The sequence below is a fragment of the Rhodofomes roseus genome (genome assembly GCF_022264815.1).
Source record: "Rhodofomes roseus strain CIRM-BRFM 1785 chromosome Unknown C8Q71scaffold_14, whole genome shotgun sequence".
In the NCBI taxonomy this organism is placed as follows: Eukaryota; Fungi; Basidiomycota; class Agaricomycetes; order Polyporales; family Fomitopsidaceae; genus Rhodofomes; species Rhodofomes roseus.
Window position 1 is genome coordinate 611676 of NW_025952970.1, and position 12927 is coordinate 624602.

The 12927-nt window shown below is 54.8% G+C and overlaps 6 protein-coding genes across 6 annotated transcripts; 3 read left to right on the plus strand and 3 right to left on the minus strand.

Annotated features, from left to right (window-relative positions):
* Positions 1 to 202: 202 nt before the first annotated feature.
* Positions 203 to 1245, plus strand: C8Q71DRAFT_132387 (uncharacterized protein). Its single transcript, XM_047916491.1, has 6 exons — positions 203 to 543; positions 606 to 643; positions 695 to 748; positions 810 to 836; positions 888 to 1120; positions 1176 to 1245. Exons 1-5 carry the CDS (start codon positions 237 to 239, stop codon positions 969 to 971), a joined length of 510 nt encoding a protein of 169 aa, XP_047777414.1. The 5' UTR covers positions 203 to 236; the 3' UTR covers positions 972 to 1120; positions 1176 to 1245.
* C8Q71DRAFT_132370 (uncharacterized protein) lies at positions 920 to 2353 on the plus strand (the record flags this gene model as incomplete). Its single annotated transcript, XM_047916490.1, has 3 exons — positions 920 to 1120; positions 1176 to 1293; positions 1343 to 2353. Coding segments are annotated over exons 2-3 (1089 nt in total), but the record flags the coding sequence as incomplete, so codon positions are not given.
* A 77-nt stretch (positions 2354 to 2430) lies between these two features.
* On the minus strand, positions 2431 to 2916 carry C8Q71DRAFT_767520 (uncharacterized protein). Its single transcript, XM_047924220.1, has one exon. It carries the CDS (start codon positions 2891 to 2893, stop codon positions 2681 to 2683), a length of 213 nt encoding a protein of 70 aa, XP_047777416.1. The 5' UTR covers positions 2894 to 2916; the 3' UTR covers positions 2431 to 2680.
* A 2017-nt stretch (positions 2917 to 4933) lies between these two features.
* Positions 4934 to 5474, minus strand: C8Q71DRAFT_859275 (uncharacterized protein; the record flags this gene model as incomplete). The annotated part of the gene is made up of 2 exons (XM_047927610.1): positions 4934 to 5128; positions 5409 to 5474. The coding sequence occupies 2 exons, from the start codon at positions 5472 to 5474 to the stop codon at positions 4934 to 4936; spliced, it is 261 nt and encodes an 86-aa protein (XP_047777417.1).
* A 3491-nt stretch (positions 5475 to 8965) lies between these two features.
* C8Q71DRAFT_710867 (uncharacterized protein) lies at positions 8966 to 10375 on the plus strand (the record flags this gene model as incomplete). The annotated part of the gene is made up of 2 exons (XM_047920772.1): positions 8966 to 9418; positions 9479 to 10375. Coding segments are annotated over 2 exons (1350 nt in total), but the record flags the coding sequence as incomplete, so codon positions are not given.
* A 267-nt stretch (positions 10376 to 10642) lies between these two features.
* C8Q71DRAFT_859276 (uncharacterized protein) lies at positions 10643 to 12006 on the minus strand (the record flags this gene model as incomplete). Its single annotated transcript, XM_047927611.1, has 8 exons — positions 10643 to 10667; positions 10724 to 10776; positions 10841 to 10944; positions 11000 to 11246; positions 11301 to 11413; positions 11466 to 11778; positions 11827 to 11933; positions 11988 to 12006. 8 exons carry the CDS (start codon positions 12004 to 12006, stop codon positions 10643 to 10645), a joined length of 981 nt encoding a protein of 326 aa, XP_047777419.1.
* Between the last annotated feature and the right edge of the window lie 921 nt (positions 12007 to 12927).

Genomic DNA, 12927 nt, shown 5'->3' on the forward strand with positions numbered 1-12927 from the left:
AGACGCGGACTGAACCGTCCGCGAAGGTGGTGGATTGAACCGTCCCTAGCCCTCGGGGACTGTCTCTCAAGGCGGGGGACACTTCCTAATGCGGAATATAACGTTGCGTAACCTGCGTCCCTTGCCCTCGGGGACTGTCCGTCGAGGCGGGGGACACTTCCTAATCCGGAATGTAATATCACGTAATCTTCGCCCGGCCCTCCGGGAAAGCGTCTGCTCTCTCCGTCCTCAATATAATGCCCCGTCCTGCTCCCCTCGTCGACGTCGCTGTTGGCTGTACGTTGCCGACGTGCTGCTCGACGTCGACGTGGCCGGCGCCCTTCCGCTCCCTGCCAGCGTGCGCTCGGTCTCCTCGGCCTCTTCCTTCCCGGCCCTCTCCTTCGTCTTCCGTCCTCTTTACATCGCCTACTTCGGTCCCTGCTTGCGCGACGCGGTCCTACAGCTCGACGCCGACCTCGCCGGCATCCTCTTGGCTCGCGTCAGACGCGTCTGCCCCTCTTGTCCTCTGTCCTCACCCCTTCTCGGTCGACGGCGGCCGTTCCCGTAAGTGCAATACCTCGTACTATTGATGATATTGGTGACGCTCGCGATGTGCTCATAAACAGGCCTTTCTCCGCCCATGAGGTCGCATACTGCAAAAGCGGTGGGTGATCGTTGATGATAGTGGTAAGCGTCGGTTGACATATCTAGACAGTATTGGCGTGTTCCACACCTACAACACGTTTCCGACACTGCTGCTGCCAACGCGGTGAGATGTCTCCCCCACCTCTTTCTCTCTCTCTACGTTGAGCTCACTCCACCATGAACAGCAATGTACCCCGTTTCCGCAGTCGATTGCAAGTACACATGCCAGACACCACACGCGCACCAGGTTCACGTTCAGTCAGCCGTCTGGTCGAGGCTGGGTCCAGCAGTGTGAAGAGGAAGAGAGCAGACGTACACCCACGAGAGGTTGCACCAGAGTCTTATGACTCTGCGAGGCCGAGTACGGCGGAGACGCAGGACAGGCCGCACCCGGGATTGGTGCCTGAACTGCAGGACGTCGCGATATCCGAGTCCGAACCGTTCGCGGGGCTCATGGATGTGGCGATGCCAGTCGCATACAGCGAGACTGTCGAAGGTGTGTCACCTGCAATGACTGGTCGATTGAGTGATTACTGACAGTTGGCAACCAGGACCTTCGTGCCCATTGATGACTATTGGTACGCACTGCGGATGATGTCCGGCATCTTCCGCCTCGAGAAGGCGCAGTACGTTCTGCAGGAGTGGGATCATAAGCTTGAGTCGTTGAAGGTAAGTCTCAATGACGTGGCAAAATATGATCTATGCTTATTGATGATAGATTGGGGCTTACTGCCACATCGTCTGCCTGCCACAAGGTCCAGGGAGCATAGGCTTGACGTGCACATGCACGCAATCGAAGGCGACGAATGACTGTCTGCATCGACACGTCGTTCGAGCCCATATCCGCGAGCTGGGGTCCTTACCAATCATCGCGCCATACCCTATTCCCCCTGCCGTTCTCCTGTGTCACACTGCATTCCGCGACATGTACATATTCTCCTGTATGTCCTCTACCGGTCGTTACGAGTCCGGGAAACGGGTCATCGTGTCCTTACAACGTGACGGTCGATGGTGGTGCCACGCGTGTGGCTATGTGGACACATGCAAGCACAAGCCACATGCAGTGAAGTTTGCGATCGATGCAGGCTATGTATCAGAAGACAACACAATGCTTGTGGATCCATACGGGAATCAGAGCGACATCGAAGGTGAACTACTGCTGGCAGCGGGTAGCCGTAACGCTCGCAAACATATGGCAGTGTCCTACATGCCAGTCGCACCGCCGCGGTGGGCTGCACTCCCGCATGAGGCCCCATACGTCCCAGTGTGCCCAGTTGCGAATCATGAATGCTACTTTCTGGACGACGCTGCGCGATGTTGTTGTGGCTTCTTGCTCACAGACTGGACACCGTTCGTTCCGAAGACTGGTGTCGTGCAGGACGCTGTACTCTTTGGGCTGATGTCACGTCGAGCCATCAAGATTGAAGTTCTTCGATGCCCTGTATGCGCCCACTCTCGCCGCTCGATCGGCCCAGATCTTGGTTGGATCGGAATCTTCAACTGGGACAACCGTTACCTCTTCACGCACGAGTTGTTGAATGCATACACCAATGCATTCACTGCGTCAGAGACACCCTTCTCCGCGTTTTGTGTCACAGGCATCAGGAAAGTGGCACCTTGCCTCAACGGCCTCAAACGGCCTCACCTGTCTAATTCGTACCTAATTTGTCTCATTGCCTCACAGATCTCTGACTTGGCTGGCTGTGATTTTGCATACTTACTGATTGACGATACAACTCACTGATCGACGACCCTCTCCTACGATATCAATACAATGGATGCATTACAGTAATATCTATGGCGACACACTAAGATACAATACCCTCGTTCCGGGCGCTGCTCAAAATCAGATCTGCGTTCGCCGCCGGTGTAGGCAGTTAGCTCATCGCGGGCATTCTGCACTTGGGCTCATTGTGCCTGTGCCTACCGCTCGTTCGTGAGTTGCTGCACCTTCACCCGCCGTGTCCGCCGTCTCGTAGGTGTGTCGTTTTCCACCAGAATGCCCATGCTCACCGTTATGCCGGCCCTTGCACTTCATATCCGTTTGCCTGGCGGGTCATGACCGTACGCGCAGGGGTGCCACGCTGCGCCGCGTCTTCAGCCGGTACACGCGGGTGGTGAACGGGTACGGGTCAATCGTGGGGTACAGTGGGTCGTGGCGGGTCGGTCGAACAGATGACAGCAGGTTACTTAACCTGCTGTCAAGTGCCAGGGCGGGCGAGTCGGCAAGCAGGTATGTGGGCAAGTAGGTGAGCAAGCGCACGAGCATGCGGGAAACCGAGAAAGTGGGCAAACGGGCAGGTTCTTGGTCGAGCAGGCCGGTCGGAGTGGGTGTATGGGCACGGGCAAACAGGGGAGCGAGGACATACCTTCGAGCGTTCATGCTTGGCCTTGTAGCCCTCACCGCGCCCTTCGTTCTGCTCCTACTCAGTCCAGCCCTTATCTGCGTCGGGGAACGCGAGCGGTATCTTGACAGATCACCGCATGTTGGCTTGAGGATGTTGCGGGGCAAGGCGGTCGCGTCGTGCGGGGAGGTCGTTATGGTGCGCGTACGCGGCTGGCGGATGCGCGTGACGCGCACATCGTCGGTCGCGCGGGCCATTCACCTCATTGACTGTATGGGTGGTTGCAAAGGGTCCCGGTGACTGACGAGGCAGAGAGCGACGTTGGCCGGCCATAAGCAGACAGCGCTGTTGCCCGGAGACCGTTGAATGTCTGCCCTGAACTACATTACAACTCCGACCTGGCTCCGACCGCCGGTGCTCCGAGTCAGCGCGCACGCGCGGCCTTGCTTCGCTGGCACTTACCCTCACATCACGCAGTCGCGGGCACCTCGTCTCCCAACATCGACGTGCAAGACAACCGACAAGCACATCAAACGTAAGGTTCGTGTACACAAGCGTGCAGCAAGCTGATGGCTGGTACCAGGGAGGGCACGACAATCAGTGAGGGCTTGGGCGGGCGAGCGAGCAGCGGGTGCGGGTACAGCCCTTGGGCATCCACCGCCTCTACGAAGAACACAACGGCAAGCATATGCGTGGTGTGCACGCCTTGTTCCCGAGACGTCAGATGTGAGTAGGTGGTGCCCCACACGTCCCGCGTCTGGTTAGCGGCAACTTAATATGTGAGTTTCGTTTCGTGATTCGTTATCCTGTATATGCATCTGACCGGGAGCTTTGCGTGAAGTACAGAGTGTGGGGGCATCAGAACTTCGGCGATTTCACTGACGGGCCGTGACGGGCGCTGACGCTTGCTGAAATCCCGGTTTCACATAACGTCAGCGTATCAGACATCAGCAACACTGGGCGGATTTCAGCAAGCTGATCGAAATGCAGCGATCGTGCCGTTAGAATCTCGTTAGATAGCTCACAGCCGTAACGGCACCGTTAGCACGTTAGCACGTCAGCACATCAGCATGACATTTCTACAGTCCGTCTCGACAAATATATTGACTACTTATGATACAATCTATGTTCGTGCAATACTATGCATGTACATAGACTCGTCTAATGCTGGCGGCGCTCATCGGCGCCCACACTCGCCACCACTCGTATGCACCTACTCCCGCTCATGCGTGCTCATCGTCTGCTTGCCTCCACTCGTCCCCGCGGGCACCTGTTCGTCCGTGTCCGCACCCGTTGCTCACTCCCTCCCACTCCCATTTGCCCTTGTCCGTCCGCGCTCGGTATACTCGTGGGGCATGTTTGCGTGTCGGGCTGTTGTCCGTCCTGCTCATGGTCGGCGTGCCTGCTCGTCCGTGCATCAATCCGCGCCTTGGTGTCTGCGACCTCCGCAGGGCTTGGTCTTGTTCAGGCCCACTGTGCGCTCGTGGTCATCGTGCGTGCCCACTCGCCGTTCATCATACCCGCGGCCGGCATGGTTTGTAACGTGCCCATCTGCCCCATATTTGCCCCTAGCGTCCCATTCCCACCTTCAGCTGAACTCCGTTTCTCCGAGGCGTGCGCACCCAACCGTCAACTGTATCAGCACACTCAGTACGCTCTGTGGCTTGGGCCGTTCTCGCAAGTTGCAGTGGTGGAGCGCCGTCGGATGGGGTTGACCAACAAGCTCTTGAACTCTTCGAGAGATCCGCTCTCCCTCCATCGAAAAGGAGTTTGTCAGTAGCGTGATTTTATACAGAGCGGAGCCGACTGACTATTGCTCGAGCTCAACGACGGCGGGCCCTTCACAGTATGCCCCACTCCTGGTGGCATCTCACCCGCTTGCTGCAGCCGCGCTCCTCGTGTGGTGCGGCCGGTCCTCGCCCATCGGCAGCGCAGACACGGGTGTCGGCGGGTAGCTTCGTGCTTCAGGCCGACGCGTCTCGGATAAGTGCGACGTTGGTTGATGCCGGAAGGGGATAGGCAAGAGGCGGGAAGGGACAGGATAAGGTCGACGAGCCGGACTGAGGGGAGACGCGCCTGCTGTTACCGTTGATGCTGCCGACGTGGCTGCGTTTCATCTCGACATCGCAGTCGTCGGGGCCGGGGGTAAGCGGCTGGCCCTTGCCAGGCAGTCATTTTTGTCGAGCGTCGGTGCGTTGGGTGCGGTGATCCTCGTCAGGGGAAGCCGGGCAGCTGTGAGACGGCGGGACTTGACGCGTCGAGTGGCCTTTGGGCTGTGGTACAGCAGTTGGATTTGGAGCTTGAAGCGCGAGCGCGAGGGGACGGGAAGAACGTGTGCGTGTGGGGCTTGTACTTGAATGAAATCGGACAGGTGGGGATACACGCGAACGAGTAGTAGGACGTGGATACTGAGTAACTTAGGACGCGCACGAGGCTTACCTTGCCGACACCGAAGTCGCCGATGAGGAGAAGCTTGAAGAGGTAGTCGTACTCGCTAATATGCATGGCGGTGAGGTCGATTGGGCGCAGGCGAGGGAGGGCAGGATGCTGTCGAGAGGGCGGCGGATGTGCGGTAGAGGTTCAAGTGCGCTAAGTGCTAAGTGCTAAGCGCCTGAGCCACGACACGCCGTGCGCGCTTGCCACCCTTCCACACTCTCGTCGACCTCGTCCGCCTCCTTCGTCACCGATGAACCACTCGACCAGCGGCGCTGTAGACATCAGGAAAAACACTTCTAACTTCAGCAGTCTTGAATGAAGAGCACCTAATCTTATTCAATCTTTCATAACTTGTGTTCCTCAATTAAGTGCACTATGTGCATGAAGACCGCTGAAGTGAACTATAGCACCTTTGAGAAATTTGTCTTGTCCCCAAGTTGGAGGATATGCAACTTCAGTACTACAGATTAAGATGCATAAGTACACATTAGTTGGCAAATGACCTCTTAACTAATAAATATGCATGATGAGATGTCAGATTGCTCAATGTGGTCAAAGTCATATTGTCAAGGATTTGGACATATTTGGCCTGTTAAGGGTGAAAGACAGAAAAAGAACATTTAAGCATACAAAGTGAGACAAGAAGCCTGGCCTTGAGCAAATTGTGAGTCTACACAAGGTCTGCAAGGCAACAGATAGTGCCAAGAAGAAATGAGGCCAGTCTGAGAGCCCAGGGATGCACAGGGGCTGGGCTAACAGGGGGCAGCAATTGCAGATTTCTCTAAGTCCAGAAAGATAGTCAATATAGGTTATTGTGCAAGGGAACAAGCACAGGGACCTATGGTGTAGTGGTCAGAAGTTTGTGCTGAGAGTGTGAGAAATTAGCGTAGCAGGTCAGGGGTTCAATTCCGGGAAATGGCAGATCATTTTGGGCAACATTTTTGCATCTGGGATGCCTGTTATGACAGCATATGCACAAACACAGCAGAATCATGAGAGAAGTTACCCCAGTAAGGATGAAAAAACATTATTCTTGCTTGGAATGAGTGTTTACTTTGGTTACTTAATGGAACTTAAGTAAGACAATTTAAGAAATCGACTTACCTTAAGGCTCTTGTGGCACATAGTGACACATAATGTCACTTTTGGCTCTCCACAAGACCACTTAAGACACGAACATTTTTCCTGATGGAGCGGCATCATCGGGCTCGCTCTTCCCGCCAGCTCGTCCATCTACCTGAAGCGCGACTCTCAGCCCTTGTTTCTCGCGCTGACGACCCTCCTCAAAAATTTCCTCACCTGGACTGCCTCCTGACGTGTTAAGCCCCCGCCACCCTAAGGCTGCACGCGAGGTTGTACGACCCCTCCGCACATCTCACAGCTGTCCGGCCCCTGCTGACACGTCAAACGAAGGTCGCGGCGCCCACGCCAGCATACAACGTGGACAGACGAACCGTCGGCCATGTGACACGCGAACAACGGGTACACGCCGACGTACAATGCGAGGTCGCGCGAGCATTGGCAAGCCCGGATGCGTACACATCACAGGCACTCCGAAGAGACGGGGCCCGTCGCGAATGCGAACAATCGCGGGGACTCGGGCGCACAAAGCACCGGCTCATGTTCGACGAGCAGGGCAGGAAGCCAGAGGGAGGGTGAGGCTGAACAACAACGGTAAGCACCCTTAGGGCCCTCTTCATCACCCTCTCTCCCCTGCACGTATTGTGTGCACGTTTACCCTACTGACGTGCTCTCGCCTACGCGCAGCTCGCATGCTGACACGCCGACACTTCGCAGCCCTGCACCTGCGCCGCACCCCCGCCACTCGCCCGATCCGCCGCTCCAAGATCCTACAACACCCCTGTACGTCTCGCGATCATCCCGTCATCCCGAGTGCCCCGCGCAAAGACCGTCTTAGCGGGCTACACCGACTCGAGTAGGACGTGTCCTCTTGTGCAGAGCATGTCTGCCAACTCCCTCCCTCCACGCTAAAGCCGTGAGGCTCACTACACAAGCCCACGCTCCGTACTACGACCGACCAACACGCGCTGTCACCCTGCGCGAAGACGACAAAGCCCGCCGGATGTACTATTGCTAGGTGCTCGAGTTGCGCGCAAGTCGTGCAGGTTAGGTAAGCACGCCTGTCTGTCTACCCTCGGCGCCCCTTCCTCCACCTCTGCACGCGCATTACGCCCGTCTGACCCTATTTGCCTTGCCTGCAGTGCATATCTCACAACTACTCAGCTCACTGATGCAACTTGGCCAAGCAAAGACCGTGTCAGCTGCGCCCACATCGAACGCGAAGACGGACTAACAGTCAGCATTGCAACACAAGACAAACAGGCCCACGCATACGTAGTACAGCACGACGACCCACCCGCTGACACCGTCTCGCCAGGCTCGTACACCTGCTCATCTGCCCATCCACCCGCGGACGGGCCCATGGACCTGTAGCACCTGCTCGTGACCCATACCCACTGCGGAGGGTCTGTACCCGGATGGACCATATGAACACTAAGGATACAGTAGCTACGAAACTACAATAATGTCGACGTACACTGCATATTATTAAATCAGCCGTCGTATGAATTTATCCATTAGTGGTCAGAATGTCAGTCATCAGTGCGTCAGCACGTCAGCAATGAGCACAAATTCTATCTGATGTGTGAACTGTCTGACGGCCACGTTAAATGCTAACGGTATCTGACGATTTGGCGTTACATACCGTCAGCATATCAGCAACCGTTAGAACCCGTCAGTGAAATCGCCCTTTTCCTGATGGGGTTCCAACACTATGGCGAAAGTGCGCATATGATTTTGTATATGGTCTGTTCATGCCCCTGCTTTCGTCCTGATTCTGACTCAGTGTGTAGGGGCCTGTTTATCAACAAGTGCATCTTTATCAATGTCGATGCATCGTGCTCGTTGGGCTGGGTGGTGAGTGAGTTCAATAGGCTGGGCTCGAGGTGAAAATTATTGACGTGTTCGGTGTGTACTACAGCGCGACAATCTGGCACTAGTACAAGAACTGGCCCGCAAACAAGGACGACGTTGTTGCGGTGACTGGTGTGTGGCCCCAATGTGTTCTAAACGTGTCGGAGACGCTGATCAGCATTGCACAGTTGATACTCATGACGATTGAGCAGCAGCGGACAGCATGTGGAGATGACAGGGCATGAGTGCGCATCGGGCGACATCATGGGATGTGGATGCCCTCACGGAGCTCGCAAATAGGGTTGCTGACTGCATCTCGGAGTGGTACCGAGCGAGGAATTAGGACTGCTGTCGTAGGATACAGCTCAATTGAATATATTTGTTATTTCGTTGCACTGTCTTCCGGCTCACCTAAGTACCTCATGTGTCTATGTGCCCTATGAGCCTCATTGCCTCATCACGTCTCAGATGAGAGATAATCTACTCAAATGAGACTTGAATGAGGCAGCCTGTCTCAGACTGTCTAATTGCCTCATTGCCTCGATGAGGCAAAATAGGCAGGTGGTGCACATTCCTGATGAGTCCAGCGGAGCTATGAAGACGCGAGCCTTGGTCTACAGTCAAAGGACACGTTGTTCTGTACGAACGAGACATTCGTTCAGGTCTGGTTCGCATTCACTCGCCTCCAGCTGCTTGACAGTGGCATGCAATGTCCGACCTGCGGTCCATCACCGAAAATCATCATAGCTGATGGTGTCAGTCTTGCGACCCATGTATCCAAGCTCACAGCATCCGTGAGGCCCCCAACATTCACTGATGGGACAAGTGAAGTGGTTGAGTCTATATCCTCGTATAAGGCTCGCTCGCTCCCAGCAATTGTACAAAAGGATCACCGTAACCTCGTCAATAAAGTCCTGGATTCCGGTGCAGCAAAAGGCCTGCTTGTCGATGATCTTCCAGACTTGTCGGGCCTAGCCAGTGACTACCCTGCCATGACTGCATTGTTACGCCTGATTCTGAATCCCGGGCCTGAAGTTGAGCCACACATCTGTAACGCATATCGGGAGCTTGCTCGACAGGTATGTATCCATATGGCAAGCATTCATGAATGAATACTCAGATTGTTGATTGGGCATTAGATAGCGGCGCCAGACATCGTCCTCCAGCTTGTGCCACACAAGGCTATAGCTCTGTTGCACCAGCTCGCGTCAGAGGGCCATACCGTGGACTGGTTTCAGAGCCTCTGTCCTGTCATCGGGAGGATTGTTGAATTCCATCAGAGAGATAGCTCGATTATCCCAGTGCCTGTCATCGACGTCCTGGCTTGGCTAGCCAATCGTGCTGAGGAAGTCTACAATCGCCTTGCACAGCATGATCCAGCCCCGACGTTTGACCGTGACGCTCCCGTGACGGGACCACAAGCATCGTGGACAGAGACAGGCACCTGCTATGGTCTTCCGGCTGTCCGGTCACGCCGTGTTTACTCAAAACTTCGACATGATACTCAGGCGACAGACTTGGACCCTGACGAGATGGGCGACTGCAACAAGTTCTACAAGACGTACTCGCGCAATAACCTCACTGGTGGAATCCTTGTCCTATGGTGTACGCATTCGGTCTGTATTGGATTTCACACAATTCCAATTGCAGAAGGCCGTAACGACGTGTTCTCTGCAATCTACACACACTTCCCACAAGCTCCGGATATCATCATTTACGACTTCGCATGTCAACTTGCACCATATTGCCTGGTTCGGGAGGCTCGATACTTCGCAAACACGCGGTTCCTAATTGACGAATTGCATGCACATGATCATACAAGGTGTGGACGGGCCTGCTTCGCAAGTAACACCATGCAATACGATGATCGTGTCCGTGCTGTGAATACTAGCGCCGCAGAATGCGGAAACAAGGGTATTGGTCGCATTCGGAAGAGTGTCAGTTACATGGGCTTCGAACACGCTGTTACCTACACAAAGGTCTTTCTTGACGTCTGGAACCGCATGGTGCTTCATCGTATTGCACGTACTGCATAGTAGCTTCTAGACTGTACAGTGATACACATATACTACGGATTGTGTGTCTGTGTACGCAACCGTTCAATCTCTAAGTTGGCTGCTGCTAAGTCCGCCTCTGCCCTCATTCGCCGCTCAACTTCTACCTCAATATTGACGTTACGTGCCGCCAACACACCCTCCTGCGCTCTTTGTTGTACAGCGTTGATAACGCTATCATGGAACGTATCAAGTACCTTTCGACCACCAAGTATTTGTGCTAAGTTTTCTGAGCAGAAAATCTTTGCCTTACCGTTCTGCGTACAGACGGATTCTGGTCTGCGCCGAAACAATGAATACAAAAGCATTAGTAATCACCACTTGACGTACCGTGAGCAGTAGTAGAATTGGAATGGTTGTCCAACCGTGTCGAGGCTGTGAATCTGGTGATTCAACGTCAGGATTGGCGACATGTCATTGAGGCTGTGCGCAGGATAAGTATCTGACCTTCTTCATGATATTACTTGTACGCTGACTGCATGTCTTCGCGCGCTTCCGATTGTTCTCTACGTACTTCTCTGTCTTCTTCTTACGCTTCCTCAAGGCCATAACTGTAAAGATACCTTCATATTTGTCCAACATTCAGAGAAGTCAAGAGGTACTTACGAGCTGTTGTCCCACTGATCTCGTCGTCACTGCTGCTGGTATCATCCTCAGAGCCTGCTGCGACTGCGCTGTCTTCGGAGACCTCTACAGGCAACTTGTTGGCTGGCTCAGGTTGAGATCCGTGTAGGACACCTTGTGACGCCAGGGTGGGTACAATAGATGCCGCAGTGGCATTATACTGGATTGTTAGCGTAGACATGTCTGTCGGCCCGGGAATATTAACATTAGGGTATGTTACATCATTATTCTGTAGGCGACAAGGGCATTAGCTCTGCAATGCAGATAGCAGTTGTGGACGTACAACAGGATCCACGTTTGGATGATTAGGTTCGTTCTGTGCTAAGGAAAGTAACGTCTGAAGGAATTCGTCGGAGTCCACAAGATCAAACTCAGAGACCCCGTATGAAGTTGAGTCTATCACTGAGCATGAGATGATGCCAGGGTGGGGATCTCATGATGGACGTACCAGGGACCTCTGCAGTGACATCTGGTACGATGTAACCGTTTTGGACGGCGGGATCGAGCACGACCAGGTCCATCGACAGCCAGTCATGGAGATCCGAGTCCGCGGGTAGCCCGTAAACACTGCCACCGAAATCCGGGGGCGGCAACGGAGGTCCAAACATACCTGGACGGACAGGGACTGGAAGACCACTCCCCGGCAATGCAGGAACGTCGAGCTGAGGCTCGATACGTGGTGGATCAGTGACGTCAGGTGACATACGGTGGGCCGCTGCGTCTAGCATCGACAGCGATGGTGCTCTTTGAGAATCCACGACCTGTGCACCAATGAGATCTCCATTCAACATCATTTGTCTGAAACGTACCGTGCGTGACTTCCGGTACGGACAAATGTGTCCCTTGCGATATACGGTGCTGCCGGTCGTGTTTGTACAACGAAGACAACGATTGGCTCTTGGGCCACTGCTCTCGACTGAAATTCTTGGTCAGCACTGCGATGAGCTCCGTAGATGTGAGGGAGACGTACCTATACCAGGAGTGGACATATCAATTGTAGAGGTATGGGATACGACGGTGAGTAGGTTATGTTGGAAAATGAATGAAAGGTCTATAGGCACGGAAGAGCACGCAGGCGTGCGAAGAGATTGGATGGAACAAATGGGTGTTCAAACGCCACGAAGGTAAGCCGCGCAATGGGAAACACTGGGTGACTCGCTGGGTACACCGGAAATGCGACCAAATAGTAGTGATCCTTGTCACTGTCGATGGGAAGGGTACAAATGAGCGCCGGAAGGGTCTGACGCGAGCCAAGAGGATGCCGGCGAGGTCGGCGTCGAGCTGTAGGACCGCGTCGCGCAAGCAGGGACCGAAGTAGGCGATGTAAAGAGGACGGAAGACGAAGGAGAGGGCCGGGAAGGAAGAGGCCGAGGAGACCGAGCGCACGCTGGCAGGGAGCGGAAGGGCGCCGGCCACGTCGACGTCGAGCAGCACGTCGGCAACGTACAGCCAACAGCGACGTCGACGAGGGGAGCAGGACGGGGCATTATATTGAGGACGGAGAGAGCAGACGCTTTCCCGGAGGGCCGGGCGAAGATTACGTGATATTACATTCCGGATTAGGAAGTGTCCCCCGCCTCGACGGACAGTCCCCGAGGGCAAGGGACGCAGGTTACGCAACGTTATATTCCGCATTAGGAAGTGTCCCCCGCCTTGAGAGACAGTCCCCGAGGGCTAGGGACGGTTCAATCCACCACCTTCGCGGACGGTTCAGTCCGCGTCTATACACCAAAAGCTATCCCGCGTAAGTCGGGTGCGTCTTGCAAGATGACGGCTTGGATCAACTGAATGGCGCACCTTGAGAGTGGACACCAGGTAAGTACCATCATCGTCTTTCCGAGAATAGCCATCGTCCTGAAGGCCGTTGTCCCGCATATGGCTCCCAGGTGCCCGCAGCTCAGGCTCCGTTC